The sequence below is a fragment of the Lycium ferocissimum genome, chromosome 4 (assembly GCF_029784015.1).
Source record: "Lycium ferocissimum isolate CSIRO_LF1 chromosome 4, AGI_CSIRO_Lferr_CH_V1, whole genome shotgun sequence".
NCBI classification, from domain to species: Eukaryota; Viridiplantae; Streptophyta; class Magnoliopsida; order Solanales; family Solanaceae; genus Lycium; species Lycium ferocissimum.
The window spans coordinates 7,893,346-7,909,515 of NC_081345.1; the positions used below are offsets into that span (position 1 = coordinate 7,893,346).

At 39.7% G+C, this 16,170-nt stretch overlaps 1 protein-coding gene across 5 annotated transcripts; it reads left to right on the top strand.

Moving 5' to 3' along the window:
* Window positions 1–1,501: 1,501 nt before the first annotated feature.
* LOC132051497 (G-type lectin S-receptor-like serine/threonine-protein kinase SD3-1) lies at window positions 1,502–5,772 on the top strand. 5 transcript variants are annotated; one of them, XM_059442596.1, is made up of 3 exons: window positions 1,502–1,895; window positions 2,686–2,774; window positions 3,213–5,772. In XM_059442596.1, the coding sequence occupies exon 3, from the start codon at window positions 3,251–3,253 to the stop codon at window positions 5,525–5,527; it is 2,277 nt and encodes a 758-aa protein (XP_059298579.1). In that variant the 5' UTR covers window positions 1,502–1,895; window positions 2,686–2,774; window positions 3,213–3,250; the 3' UTR covers window positions 5,528–5,772. The 5 variants fall into 5 exon arrangements, with proteins under 5 accessions (XP_059298579.1, XP_059298580.1, XP_059298582.1 ...); XM_059442597.1 differs by having other exon boundaries at window positions 2,686–2,764; window positions 3,207–5,772; XM_059442598.1 differs by lacking the exon at window positions 1,502–1,895 and adding an exon at window positions 2,008–2,603.
* Window positions 5,773–16,170: the final 10,398 nt, after the last annotated feature.

The window sequence follows — 16,170 nt, forward strand, 5'->3', positions numbered from 1 at the left end:
AAACCGTGTATAAAAGTATAAAATAATGTATAAAAGGGACATTTCGGGATTATTAGAAATATAGGCCATTTTGGGTAAATATTTTCTTCAAATAGACATACCTAGTTATTTTCCCATTTAAAAATGGGATATCATGCCTTTTACAATTAATAAGCACTCCTACATAAATAGTACATACTAGATGATGAAAGCACGGGCCCAACACAAAAAATAGTACCACACATTTCTTTTTAGTCTATCTTAAAAAGAATGATATATTTTTATGTTTAGAAATAATTTAACTTGAAACTTCCCCTTTTACCTTTAATGAAATGATTTAAACCCACACAAATATCTATGACTTGTTTTAGACCACAAATTTCGAAGATCTTTCCTTTCTTTTTTAGATTTCGTGTCTAGTCAAACCACGTCACATAAATTAGGACAAAGAGAGTACCTATTAGTAATATAATTATGGAATTTTTACTATAGAAAGTATTATAATACAATTAATTGAAAATATCAATAAATTATTTTACTTAGTCTGTTTCTCATCTATGACTTTCCTGGTTTGGTTCTCCAATTGAAAGATTTAAAATACACCTTCTCCTACCGAGTTTCATGCCATCATCTCTTTCTACTCAACATCACTAAAAAGCGCTTTCATGTGTTAGCATTTGTTGTAGTCTTAAATTTTTAAGTATAGACTAACTTCATCATTTTAAGAAAATATGTGTATACGTTTCTTGACCGTTTATATTTCTTCTTCTTGATGTTATTCCTCATTAATTGTACGAGACGTATGTGTCTAAACTTTTTAAATCTTTTGGTTTTATGACTTCTTTAGCGGTTTTTGTGTTCAATTTAAATCGTTATTTCTTTTTCATGAATTTCTCCTCTTTAAATTTTCTTTAAGCGTATCTTTACTATTTTCTGAACTTATTATTATTATTTAAATGTTTTTTTTTACAATTGACTCCTAATTGTTCACGTGGACCCCACCTTATTTTTTTTTAATTTCTACTATTGTAGAAGAGTGGGCGCCATCTTAATTTTTTTTTTTTTTTAAATTTTAACTATATTAGAAAAGTGGGTGGACGACGATCCAACCCACTCTTCTAATATAGTACTCCCTATGTTTCAATTTATGTGAACTTATTTCCTTTTTAGTCCGTGTCAAAATGAATGACCTCTTTCCTAGTTTGGAAACAAATTCACTTTATGAAATGATTTACAGCCACACAAATATTCAACACTTATTTTGAATCACGTTTTAAAAATCTTCACTCTTTCTTAAATATTGTGTCCAGTTAAATGAGTTCATATACATTAAAATGGAGGGAGTAGAAAAAAAGGATTCAATGACATCCTTAGGTCTTGTATCTCCGACAGTCTGAACCAAAACAGACCACAAAAGTCAACAGTCAAAAGTTTAAACTTCAACTCCACCCCCCAGACAACTCACCCCCTCTCCTCCCCCTCCCACCCCAAACAAAATAAACCAAATGAGTTGCAACTCTCCTGTCTGTTGTTTCTTTTAGCACCTCTTAAAAACTTAGCTGGAATCTATTCAAAATTCCAACAGCAAAAATATTTTCATAAAGAAAACAAAAACCCCAACAAGGAAAAGAAAAAAGAAAAAAGAAAAAAGAAAAAAGAAAAAGAAAACCAAATGAAGAAGACAACAAAAACACTTGCATTGGTAACAAAAAATTATCTAATCCTCTCTCTTTCTTAGAACAAAAAATTCTCCAAGATTTTGAAGAAACATTTTTCAAGGTGTCTCAAACCTTTTCAGCCCATTCCCTTTTACTTACCGGAAAAAATTTCTTTCTTGATTTTCCGGCACTTTTTCAGGCTAAGATAAAGAGTTAAAAATCTACAATGTGAGGCACAGAAGTTTTCCATCTTTACTGGTTAGTCCCATATCTTTCACTGACCACTCAAACTTACCCAAAATACCAACTTTATTGAGAAATGTTGCATTTTTAAGCTTTTTCACCAATTGGGTTTTCATTTTCTTGAAATTTAGTAGTAATACCTATTTAAGGATCTCTTTAGTTTTGCTCATTTTACTCTTTCAATTTTTGGACTTATCTTAGGTCTAAAGTGATATATTGTTTAAATTTGTTCTACATTGTCCTTAAAAGTGGGTGTTAAAGATTCATTTGTTTCAAGAAAATCTCTCTTGCATGTGCACTTAGATTTTTTTTTTTTTAAATGATGTTTTCTGTTATTTAACTTGCTCATTTTTGTTTAGACTATTTGAGAGATATATGTGGGTATTTGTGTATGTGGACACATGGTTTCTTTGCAGCACGTATTTTGTCAAAGTGTACTATATTGACTTTTAAAATTTTAATTTATTTAGTTTTTGGGATATAATAGTGCAGATTAAGCATTCAACTTTGGATGCTTGCAAAACATTTTGAAGTGTCACTTTAAAGCTTAGGAAAGTGATTGAATATGCATAAGGGTCAATAGTTTGACCTAAAATAGGGTCCCATTTGAAGTTTTGAACCAAGATTTCAATGCAAAGATACATCAAAAAGCTCTTCTTTAGCCATTTTGATATTTCTCCATGTACTTAATTGTCTTTGGTTACTGTTATTTTATGAAATTTGGTAGGTCATAAGCTTTTTAATTCAATCATAAGGTCTGGATCTTTTGTTTTCTCACACGACAATTTTCTTATTGGGCAAATAGGGAAGCATTTGCTGTTTCAAGAAAGTGCCTGCAGGCAGTATTCATTGACAGCTGATGTGGTTTGGATGTCTTTTCTGAGGTACCAAACTGTCAATGCTACCCTTCTTCTCTGCATTCTTTTCACATCATTTTTGTTCATCTTTTGCCTGATCTTGGTGCAACCTGGAATCTACTGGTAGCTTCAGGGTTTTACCTTAGATTTGATAGTAATATATACCTTTTCAAAGGAACAGTTTTTACCTGGTTTTAAGCCTCGGAAACAGCCTCTCTATCCTGCAGCGGTAGGGGTAAGGTTTGCGTACACCATACCCTCCCCAGACCCCACTTGTGGGATCACACTAGGTATGTTGTTGTAGTTTTTACCTGGTTTTGGTTTCTTATTTTCCATAGTTACTTTTTCTGCTGTAGAGTTAGTTGATCTTATAAACCTTTACAGTTGCTAAATTACTGATATGAGTTAATAGCCTGTTGCTCAATGTAATCCAGTGGAATGACTCAATAAATTTTCTGTTGATATGCAGAAGCAGGAACCAGTTTTCTGTCTTCTCATCTGCTTCCCCAAGATATGGATAGAGGAGATAGAATAGCCTCTTATTCGGAGTTGCTGCTTTCTGTCTCTATAGCGTTCTTGCTTTTTTCAGTAGTCAGCTCACAAATTCCTTTGGGTTCCAAACTTACAGTTGAAGAGAACAATTATTGGTTCTCATCCAACAGGGACTATGCAATTGGATTCTTTAACTTCTCCGACCAGTATAGCTTTGGTGTCCGTTTCAATGCAATTTATATACCTAGAAGTGAACAAACAGCCATTTGGACTGCAGGGTGGAATGTTAAAGTTAGTAGCAAAGCATATTTTGAGCTTTCTGCAAATGGGGAAATGATATTGTTTGATCCAGCAAACGGAAAAACTGTTTGGCAAAGCAAAACTGGCAATGCATCTGTTGAATCAGCTGTTCTGCTTGATAATGGCAACTTTGTTCTCTTAAATAGGAATAAGAGTGCTGTTTGGCAGAGTTTTGAAAGTCCATCTGACACAATGCTTTCTGGCCAGAGTTTATCTGTTGGCCAGTCTCTTCGAGCTTCTAGCAGGAGTTCGTTAACAAGTTATTACAGTCTTCATATGAATGTTTCTGGTGAGATGCAGCTTAGGTGGGAGAGCAGCGTCATTTACTGGACTGTGGGAGGTCCTCAATCTGCTGTCCGAGCCATTCTTGGCTCTGACGGAATCCTCCGACTACTTGATCAGAGATCGCAAGCTGTTTGGTCTGTCTATGGTGAGGACCACAATGATTCTGATGTGAAGTTTCGGTTCCTGAGACTAGATTCTGATGGTAATCTTCGGATATACTCATGGGAAAATAATGCAACATCATGGAGAACAGTTTGGCAAGCTATAATTAATCAATGTGATGTCTTTGCAACTTGTGGTACCAATGGTATATGCATCCTTAATGCATCGGACTCTTATGGTTGTCAGTGTCCATTTAGATCTACAAGAGACTCAAACTCCGGATGCCTAATTCCATACAAACCAAGTTGTGAATCTGGTTCATCCATGATCCGATATGATCATATGTACTTGTACGGGATATACCCACCAAACAAAACAGTTGTGCAAACTAGTTTGCAGCAGTGTACAAGTCTGTGTCAGAAAGATCCATCCTGTCATGCCGCATCCTTCGTCAACAATGGCACTGCACAATGTCACATGATGAACTCCCAGTATGTTGGCGGTAAATCAGATCCTTCTTTGGGTTCCGTTACCTTTGTCAAGACTTGTTCAGACCCAATTGCTGTTTTACCTGCGCCTGTACCTGCTCCGAAAAAGGTATCACAGAAAATATGTGTTTCTTGTCTGTTTGAAGTTGCTGCTGCATCAATTGTTTTGTTTGTAATGCTTCAATTCGGGATTGGAGTTTATCTGTACAGGAGAAGGAAACATATGATGCAGAAATCTGCTTCACCCCATATAGTCCCTAATGCTACTGGTTGCATCATGTTTTCTTACTCTGAGATCAAAGACCTGACAGACAATTTTAAGCATCAAATTGGGCAGAATGTGTTCAAAGGTGTATTTCCAGATAACAGGCTTGTTGCAGTTAAAAATCTCGATGCCTCTATAGAAGAAAAGAGGTTCCGTACTGCAGTCCTAAAAATAGGAAGCATATATCACAAAAATCTTTTGAGGCTGGATGGTTATTGCTGTGAGTCTGGCCGTAGGTTATTGGTTTATGAGCTTGCCAAGTATGGTTCCATTGACAAATGTTTAGAAGAACCTAAAATGTGCAAGAGATTGACGTGGAGAAAAAGAATAGATATATGTTTGTCAGTGGCAAGGGCCATTTCTTACTTGCATACAGGATGTAGGGAGTTTGTTAGTCATGGAAATCTTAAATGTGAAAATGTGGTCTTAGATGATGAATTAGAGGCTAAAGTTAGTGAATTTGGGCTGAGGACAATTCAAGCTGAGGCATCCAGTAGCGGGGGGCTAGCAGAGACAGATGTAAGAGATTTTGGCAAGATGATGGTGGTATTGATCACCGGACGCCAAGATGCAGATGAGGCTTGTTATTGGGCATATGAAAAATGGGTAAAAGCTGAAAGGGATATGGCCATGGATCTGCGAATTGAGGGTGGCGTTGACTTGGAAGAGTTAGAACGAGCATTAAGAATTGCATTTTGGTGCTTACAAGGTGACGAACGTATGAGGCCATCAATGGGAGAGGTAGTCAAGGTACTGGAAGGCACTCTGACTGTCGATCCTCCACCACCTCCTTTTGCTCATTATCAACAGTGGCCGCCTGAAGACGAATCACCATCTGAATCATATTCAGAACTGTAAAAGTTCTAATTAGTATATTTCATTTCCATTCAATCATCGGTTTCTGTACAGAACTAACTACCAGGCACCTACAACTTGGCACGATGTAGAATGCCTAGTTTTTCCAATATGGCATGCTCAATCCGAAATTCAAGATGAGCAATCCTGCATTGCTTCTTCTGAAACTGTAACATTGGTATGTAACCCTCCAAGTGCAATTTTTGTATTAGAAAATCCTGATTCAGAAATCCAAGTTTCTTTTGAAAGTTTTTATTCTTTTCAAGTTAATTATAGCTGCTTATTGCATGATTTCATAGTCTATGTTGCTCAGACTCTTCAAAAATGCCATCGGGCGTGATCCTCCAAAAGTAGTACATTTTTGGAGGATCCGACACGGGTGCGGCAACATTGTTGGAGAGTCCGAGCAACATGGTTCACAGTTAATATTTTTTTTGGAGATGACTCAATTTCCTTAACTCTGCCCTAAATGTCTATTTGGCTTGTGCTATTAATTGGCACTGTCCTTTTTACTAGCAGTGGCCCTGTCTTGTAAAGCTTAGGTCCAAGACGGGTTGCAAATGAGTTTTCGATCTGGAGATCTCTATTCTTAGGATTACACGGACCATTATGTCGATCCTAACTTAAAATCGAACTATGAAAGTTTGTGTCTCTTTTTCTTTCTAGAGGTTAGGCCAGCTTGTTCGCACATCGATTATGTCATTGGGTACCTGCTATCTTGACTAGCACATGTATCGGGTAACTCTACCCCCAAAGCCTAGACAAATGGAAAAAATCACCTAGTATTTTGAATTCTGACTGCCATTATTTTAACTCGTTCATTGACCGATAGGTCACACTAGGGTGTTAAGGATGTTTTGCAATAAACAGAGTTTCATTATCTTTATTAGTGAAAGAGTTTTTATCAGTCGTCAATAATTTATGCATTGGTCCTCGTCTTTGATCTGTCTGGTTTATCATGTACTATAATATGTGGTCAAATGGTATCCTTGAATCATGCATGTAATCTATCAAATATTAATTGCTTGATGGAGCGATAAGCCAGAGTGAGGTCTTATAATTGCATTATAATAAAATAAAATCACTTTCGTTATTATAGGTGCATAAGTTAACCACTGTTATTAAAAAAATTATTTGGTAGTGCTTTAGGTAGGGATTCTTGGAGACCTAGGTCATTAATTCATTCATTTTTTTTAATTGACAAATGACGTGCCTAAAAGAAACACAAATGTTTCAATTTGACATGGTCAAATGACATGTTTATCGTTAGCAATCAGTGTGTGCTTTTTTTTTATTGAAATTTCCATATTCAGAAAAAAAAAAAAAGGGGGGGGAAAAAACAAGTTGTGGTCCATGGTGGGAATCTTTCACTTGCCCATCCATTCTTTTTTTATGCAAAGCATAGAAACAAAGAAAGGAGTGATTTTTCTTCTTTTTTTCAGTTTTTTTCACCTTCGGTTAATTTGATAGCACAATGAACGGAAGTTTCCAAGTGAAGTATATTTTGAAAATTTAAATTTCCTGAAAAGAGGACGTGGAAGGTTTGATTTGAGGTTATTACGCTCCATTTTTTCTTGAGAATATTTTGCGAAAACGTAGAAAACTGAAGAGCATAAAGCATGTAACATATCAATATCATCAAACGGTATCTAGTGGATTGAGGAAGCTCATTGGAAAACTTGTTTGGATTTGCATCATAAAGATATAATATTCGATCTTTCTCTATTCTTTCTTTTCCATTCCTTGGATCCATCAGTTGATCGAGAAACTCGTAAAATTTACATGGGTTAGCCAATTTCTTAAACTTTTCAATATGTAGCCAGTATTGTCAAACTTCAGATAAAAGCGTTGTCTCCTTTTTGTTGCTTCTTCTTATTAGTTGCCCAGGTTTGATCAAAAACCTTAAGACCAGCTTGAAGCCAAAGCAAGAAAGCCTTGTTACTGCTTTGGAAATTTGTATTTACTCTTTTACAAGGTGCAGCTGCAAATTTATACCGGACTTTGTTGCACTATGCAAATAATACAAACTCTTTGAACATGTAAAGTTTAGTACCCACTATGGTTGCATTAATGTTCTAAAATGCTAGTACTACATTAGCTAGTTTTTTTTTTTTTTTTTTTTTCACACATTAGTTAGTATTTGTAAGCACATATTTTGTCCACTACAACAGTTTCGTGTTTTTATTCCTAAAATTTGATTTTTTTACTGGGCTGGAGTTATGCTAACTTCTGACTTGCAATAGTGGCAAATTTAGACACACAGGTCTGAAGTTAGATTTTGGCAAACCCAACTTTAGATTCGTATGTTTGAAGTTTGTAACTCAGACTAAATTTCAGCAGTATGTTCGGAGTTTATTCTGAAGCGGCTGAAAGTTGCATATTTATAATTTTGGCTATATCTTAAGTAGCTGTCCTCTATGCGGCTACGTGTGTACTTTGTTTAGCCTAAATTATGTTTATTAATTCAACCAGTTCAATTATTTCGAATGAAGTTACAAACAATGTAATTAATTCAAATCGTGTTAATCCTTTGATAATGTGAATAACATGAGAGCAAAGTAATAAGGATAACGATACGAATAATTAAAAGTAAATAATGGACGAAACAAAAGAGAGATATTCTTATTGATTCTCCCAGATCAGATCATAAAAATTGTTGAAAAGCAGTGACAAACAATCGTGTTTATAGACAACAATTGCGTAATCAGGTGAAAAGTCTATAGATACAATCATCAACAATGAGAATGAGGAGCCCAAGGCCGGGCAGAAAACACTGGGAGCAAAGAGTTGAGGAAGCTATTCAACGCTTAGAGAAGGACAACAGGAGCTTGAAGTTCGAACGACGAACTTCAACCTTGCGTTCCCAGAGGCAAGCAAAAGGGTTCATGACCTTGAGGCGGTATTAACTCAGAAGGAAGTGTATGCGAGTCAGTTGGCTGAAGACGACACCCAGTTGGCTCAGTGGCAGAGTTGTTTACCCCGGAATTGGGTAATAAGTTGAATTTGTAAGTGATGTATAGGATATGTGGATAACTTTAATCTATTTTGTGTTTGTGAGAAATATTTATGGATTTACGTGCTTTAATACGTGTATATGAATATATATATCAATGCCTTGAGTGAATATGTCGCTATAGAAGATTAAGCTAATGGTGTTACAAGAATAAGCTAAAACCACAAAAATCCACTGATTCGAACTAAAGAGAGAGAGAGAGAAATGATGTTTTATATATATTGCTATTACAATGTTCAAGATCTTGAAAAGCTAACCCTTAAAAGTAGGGAAATGCCTCCTATTTATAGTTTTCCCTAAAACTGTAGGCCTTGCATACAACATAAAAGCCCCTTTTAGAATAAAAAAAACCTAAAAGGATAAGGTTGGGTACATGCGGTCGACACCGTACGATTGGTAGTACAGTGTGGCAGAACGGTCTTGACGCGTGGCAATTTTTGTAACTGACCACCCGGACTAACGGCCACGATCAATTCGGTCATGGAGAAACTGGACTAACGGCCACGATTAACTCGACCATGGAGAAACCGGACCAAACGATTTCCTCCATGTTCTTCTGATCAACCACTTCTAGTGCAATACCTCCGGTCCGAAAGAAAGTCTTTATGCTCGTGCTTGTTTCTTTCTTCCCTCGATTCCCGGTCTCACCGGTCTAGCTTAAATCCGATTTTTACCGTATACAGATAGTCCCCACACTTCCCGGACCGTAGTTTTACCGGAGTAACGGGAAGTGGATGAGTCACCAAACCGGCGGTTTCTTAAGCTCATTCTTACCTTTTCATTTTGGCGGGAACAGTTACGTCACGTCCCTCTGCCATTAGCCACGTGTCTCATCCCGAACGACCGACTTCGGTAGCCGCCGTAACGCACGTCGTTTCAAATCATGTCTCATTAATTATGGGACACGTGGCACCCCCGGTTGGCCAACCTCTGCAACCGCTACAGTTACCACGCCTATATAAGGCCATGCACCCCTTCATTTCACCATTTTACTTCTTCTCTTTCTTACTTCTTCTCTTCTGATCATTTTTATCTCATCTTTTTTGCTGGTTTCAACCGTTCTCATCCCCAAACTTGTTGCTTACATTGATTGTAAGAACCAACTTTGTCAACCTTTCATCTGCTGTTTTTCGATTGAAAGTGCTGCTTTGTTTCTTCTCACTTTGCCATTTTGAATTTTTCTTTCAACTGCTGCTTCACCCTTTCTTATTTTTTAACTTGTTCCTTCTTCCTTATCGAATTCACCGGACCTCTTTTTTGTTACCTAATTCAAATGTCTGCCAACACCGAAACCACCTCCCAGGATGTTCCCTCGGTTTCTTCTCAAGGAGCCGAGCTGGCTTCTCAACCCAAGGGAAAAAAACATCGTTGAGCCCACTGCTTTAGACATAGTACCATCCAAACCTAACTACAACAAAGAATTTGAAGTCGAGAAGCCTTCCTCGGTTGCGGATAGAGGGTACGACGTAAGGCGATATCCCTCGTCTATTACCGAGGATAAACTTGATCAGGTCCGGGCTGATTGCGGATGGGATAAACGTCCGGTGCAAGTGTTCGCCCCAGGGCCTGATAAATCTATCACCGATCATAGGGAAGGTTTCTTGTACGTTTACACCTATCCCTTTACGCTCAAGCTCGACCCCCCAATTGATCCGGTTATTTTGGAGATGTGCCGGACATATAACGTAACCCCTGCCCAAATTGGTCCGATAATCTGGAGGGCCGTGGCGTGCTCTCCTCATTGTTGGCAACGATGCAAAAAAGGAATTCACGATGACTCATTTAATCCGTTTATATTCCCCGAGGCGATTTCGAGGGGATGTAATAAAAGCTCGCCAAGCGAGGCGGAACCCGATCTTTTCAAAGATGGATGAAGACAGAGACCCGGGGTTGGTTAGAGCGCTTTGTCCGGGTGAGGATCGCGGACATTATTCCGGCTGATTATATGCCCTTCCCGGAGGAGTGGAACGATAACCGTAAGTTTCTCAGTTCTCCCTTCAATAATTATTCTTGAATGCTTTGTCAAACACCTGTATTCACACTAATTCCCCCTTTTCTCTTTTTTTCAACCGTGGCATGGATACCCCTGGCCGTCCCGAACATGAATGAATGGGTTGGAGCACTCCTCGGTCAACACATCCATGAAGAACTGACATGGGGAATCCTGTCGCGTGGCCGATGGGTTTCCCAAAATCACAGTAATACTATATTTGAATTGGGATATAATGTATCTTACCTTTTTCCTTTCTTTTCTATAACCTCTTCGGTATTTAGGTTTACCCAAGGGCTCGGTGGAGCCCGGGCCCAGGAAGACGGCCCGAGCAGGCGTCAGCCGTGCGGTACTCGACCCTGATTCGGCGGGGGTCATCCCGTATTATTCTTTGCTACGCCAATAAAAGGCGGAGAAAGCCCTCGGACAAAGGCGAGTTCGAGAAAAAGGCGGAGCGTCGTTCGGACTCTAAGAGATGAGCGAGCCGATTTAATTATCCGAAGGGTCGGTGTGGCCCCCTAGCCGTACATTCGGAGGACGAAGCCACCGTTCCGCCATTTCCTTCAGCCGGGGAAAGACCATCCGCTCCGGCTTTGCACACAGGTGGGGAAGAAATCCTTTATCCGGCTCCTCTAAGGTCAATTAAATACGTTGACATTTCAGGTAATGCTTCTTCTGAGGAGGTTCCCCTGCAAAGGACTAGGAGATCCGGGCTTGACTCGACTGCTGATGCTGAACAAGGAGCTGAGCCGATACCTAACACGGAGGCTCCAGTGGATACCGGCTCACTGCTCATTGGGGACCCAACTGCAACATCAGAGGCACCTGCTCCTACCGAGGCTGCCGGTCTCCGCCTCTCCTATTCTGCTCCAGAGGTCGGACAACCTCGATGATATGTTCTTGGAATCCCCTCATCAGTAGCAGGAAGGCTGCACGGTTTCGGACATCTCCCTATCCCCGTGTGTGTGTGTGGTGTGTGTGTGTGTGTGTGTGTGTGTGTGTGTGTGTGTGTGTGTGTGTGTGTGTGTGTGTGTGTGTGTGGCGCGAGGCGGTTCGAGAAATAACTCGGCGCGTATCTTCCCGACCCCGAGTGTGGAACCTAGAAGGACCAGATCGGTCGTGTTCACTGTTCCTGAGGATTGCAACTTTTTGTCTCGTCTGGTGGGAGTAGCAAGCTACCTGAGGCCTCTTGTCTCGGACTCGGATAAGCAGAAAATGACCGGAGTCCCCTGGCAGAGTCTCATTAACGAAGGCATGCACGCGGGCAATCGAGGAAGCTTATCTTCATATCCTTGCATAATTCAATGTGAATTTTAGCTTCTCGTTTATCCAAGTTTAACTTCTCGTTTCCTTTACAGAGTGTGGTGCTCGTCAATGAAGCCTTCAGCCGTGCTCAGCAAGAAGTTAACGACCTTAAGGGCTAGCTGGACGCCCAGGGTCGAGAAACGGAGAAGTTCCAGCACCTTTTGCAAGTGAAGGAGGATGAATTGAACCGAGTTGCTGCACTTTCCAACCTTCAACCCGAGCTTGAAGCAGCGAAGGCCGAAAACCTTCGGTTAAAGAATGAATTGGCCGGGATGATCGAGAAGAACCTAAGCACCGGAAGCGGACAAGGTCGGCACTTAGCCAAGATAATGCTCGTTTTTCTTCGAGGCTTGGTGAACTCGAAACCATTATCTCTCGACCTCCGGGGGGAGCTTGACTCGGTCAAGTCTGATGCCGTGAACATGGCCGAGAGGCATCGGGCACGCTTGAATCCGAGAGTGCTAAGTATAAGGAGAGAATGAGGGTGTTCGAGCGAAAAATCGAGGACGGGGCTAGGATATGCGACGAGCTGAAAATCGAACTCGAGGAGACGACCGAGGCTAATGACCTTCTCAAAGCCAAGCTCGAGTCGGCCACTCAAATCCAAAGAATCCTCGATGAAGAGAGAGATGAATTAGTGGCCAAGGGCGGCGCCGAGGCCGTTGGCGAAGCCTAAGGAGTGTGGAGGCTGGCGGGCTCATTCCACGATTGCGGTGGAGTATGAACGATGAAAGTCTCGGAGGGCCACCCTTGAGCAAGCCGAGCATGGTTTTGCGGATCTCCCAGCCCTGATTGTTATAGCCCGTATTTTGTACGTTTGGATATTTCGAAGTCGTCGTGGAAAGTTACGGGCGAGACGATTTTCAAAAAATTATTTTAATGCAAGTGGCTATGAATGTTGCTTATGAACATTATTAGTATGGGAATATTGTGAGAGGTTGAGGGCGAAAAAGGAAAATTCGCAAAATGGTTCATGGAAATATTTAAAAAGGCTAGGGGCAAAATGGTCATTTTACGGGAATTCAAGAAAACTCCAAAAGGGGCCATATTGGCCATGTGAAGAAAAAGAATGGAAAAAGGATGACTAAAATAATAAGTCATCTTTTAAAAAGGATAATATAATAGAAAGAAAACTCTAGAGAAATAAAAGGAAAAGAAAGAAAAATCTAGAGAGAGGGGCATGTGCCCCTCACATGCATACAAGAGGAATATATATATATATAAGGGAGGAGTACTCATATTTCATAAAGAGAGAAAGAAAGCAAGAAAGAAAAATGGAGAAAGAGAAGGGAGCAACCATTCGGCCACAAGCTGGCCGAAAATGGTCCTTGCCCATTTGATCATGGAAAAATTATTTCTTCATGCTTTCATACTAATTAGAAGATCCTCTTCGACGTGGAGTGGTTGTTGGAAGAAGAAAGCTATTCGTTTTGCAAAAAAAAAGGCAAGTTGGCCGTGGGAGAAAGTGAAAGAAAAGGTGAGATTTAGTCTTATTTTTCATGTGTTGTGAATGATTTGTACATGTTGTGGAATGTAGAAATGAAATAAGTTCATAAGAATATGGTGTAGTTGTTGTGGCCGTGAGTGAGGAGTTGGAGTAAACATGAAGAACAAATTTTATTTAGTGTAATTTGATTGTTGTGCATGTTTGTGTGTTGTTGTAGAGTGTAGAAAATGGATGTAACTCCTGAGATTATGCATGTGGAGGAATGGCCATGTAGGGGCTGATTTGGTGTAGGCATGCTAAGCTAATTCTAATTAGTGTTTTAGTTGTTGTTGTTATGGGTTATGTGATGAAAATGAGAGTTTAATAACTCATGTTGAAGTTGGGATGATTGTGGGCTGTTTTGGAGATTAATATGATTTTAATGTAAATTCTTGTGTTTATGGAAATAATGGTTGTTAGCATGCGGATTGTTGGCGTAGTTCATGAATTCGGAAGAATGAAATATGTTGCCATTGCTTTTATGGAATATGGTGAGTTTCGGGTGGCATGTTGTTTGTTAGTGGGCTGATTTGAGTAACTTGTAGATTGTCCGAAGCGTTCTTGAAATCTTGTTTAAATGATATTGGATTAGTACTTGAATGAGAGCTTATTAGTATTGGATTGAATATGATTGGAATGTCGTCGAATTATGCGGGAGGCGAGTTACTAATGTTATAATGCATTTTGAATTGGTCGTTGATCTTAGTTATTATGTTTGTTGGTATTGTTGATGATGATTTGGGCGAGCCATAATTCTCGGGACGGTGTATTTATATAAGGATATATATATATATATATATATATATATACTCGGCGAAAATAAGTGAACTTATTTGGAAGATTAAGACAAGTGTTGACTAAGAGTGAATTCTTATAGCTTTATGGTTGATATTGGGTAAATGTGACCAAATTGCAGCTTTTGGCAAACTTGGAGCTGGGATTTGGAGAAGCTTAAGGAGCGGAAAAGGTATGTAAGGCTTACCCTTTCTTTCTTTGGCATGTCTAGATGTAATAAGCTTGAATACGTGCTTCGGGGGGCCACTCCAATTCTAGAAGTCCGAGATTGAATTTAGTTACTATTCATTCAATAGAATTGAACTTACTAAGTTACGCTTTATTGTAAAGAAATGGCCAAACGTCCGTAACTTTTAAAAACGAAAGTGGAACGCTTTGAAATCTTCGAGGATAAGCTAATGAGATATAATGACCATGTTTTTATGTTCGTTACCCGACTTGACCCGAGGTGGGCCCACAATCCCCGAGACCTAATTGTATTGTTCTATTTGCCTTATGTCCGTAAGATAACTAGGGGAACCTTTGACTTTCGTTCTGAATGTAATATAGGTATCTGGTAACTTGGATATGAGCATTTGGTTTGACTGTCCGGATATAAACACTTCGATACGAATGATCTGATATGAATATTCTGGTATAAGCACTCTGAGGTAAATATTCTGAAATAGAAATTCCGATATAAGTATTCGATACAAGTATTTTGATATGAACATTCTCTGCAAGCCTTAATGTTTTTCATACACGATCCTGGATCGCTTGAAAAGTCCGAAGAGGTTTCTGCGCTTCAAATGTCCATAACTTTCTGATACTAATTCGGAAGGACCCGAAACTTGCTTTTGGATCTTCATATGTCGGTAAGTGTACGTATCCATCGAGTCTGGATTTGTATGCATATGGTTTCTCACGACTCTGCTCGTGCATAGCTCAATGTATCTTTCACTGAGTCCCGGGCCGGGCATGTTATGTTCTCGTGCGTACTCTATGGTATGATTCGATTCAGGAGTCCGGGCCGGGACATGTTATCGTGCTCTTCCTGCATTATTCACCGAGTCCCTCGTACTTGCGGGCGGGACACGTTATCAATGTATGTTTATGATGATACGGGGATGGCGGCCGATGGCATTTGATATTATCCACGAGACCGCAGTAGAGGGCGGGACACGTTATGTATATCTGGCACAGGATTCTGATCTGCATGATTCTACATTACCGAGTCCCTTAACAAAGGGCCAGGACATGTTATTTGCATATATGAGTCTGCTATATATGATCCTATTCACCGAGTCCCTTATCAGAGGGCCGGGACACGTTTTATGCAAATGCGGTATATAATGTCATCTGAGCATTCCGTGCATTCTGTACTTTGTCCGATATATGTCAGTATCTGAACATTTTGCATGTTCTGTAGTTTGTCTGTTATAAGGTACAATCTGAATATTCTGTATGTCCGGTATTCCGTCCGAAACATGACCTCATCTGAATATTCTGTACGTTCTGTATTCTGTCCGGTATAAGAAGTCATCTGAGTATTCTGTACGTACGGATTCCGTTCGATACATAACCCTATCTGAACAGTCGATACGTTCTGTACTCCGTCTGACGTGTGACATCACCCGTGTGTTCTGTATTTTCTGCACCTCTTCGGACATGCGATCGGTGATTGCAAAATAAGCATTTTGGTATACTGGTTGATTCATTTATTTTCTGTACACTTTTTTAGCATATGAAACAGGTGTGTATGAATTGCGTCTGGGAGGTAAGCGTCCGCTATTCTAAGTAACATATGTACCTGATGGTTCTGTCTGTTCCAGTTATAGTTTTGTTTCTCTGCATTGCATGCCTTACGTACTCAGTACATTTTCCGTACTGACCCCCTTTCTTCGGGGGCTGCGTTTCATCTTGCCGCGAGTACTCCCGGATGGTAGAAGTCATTATAGAAGACGTTCCGGCGGAGAGATGGCAAGCTCCGTTTTCCGGAGTCTTCTTAGAGTCGAGTTTGTCTGTTTATGACACGGATGCCGTGTTAGAGGCTTTGCAGACAGCGTCGTGTGTGTTGG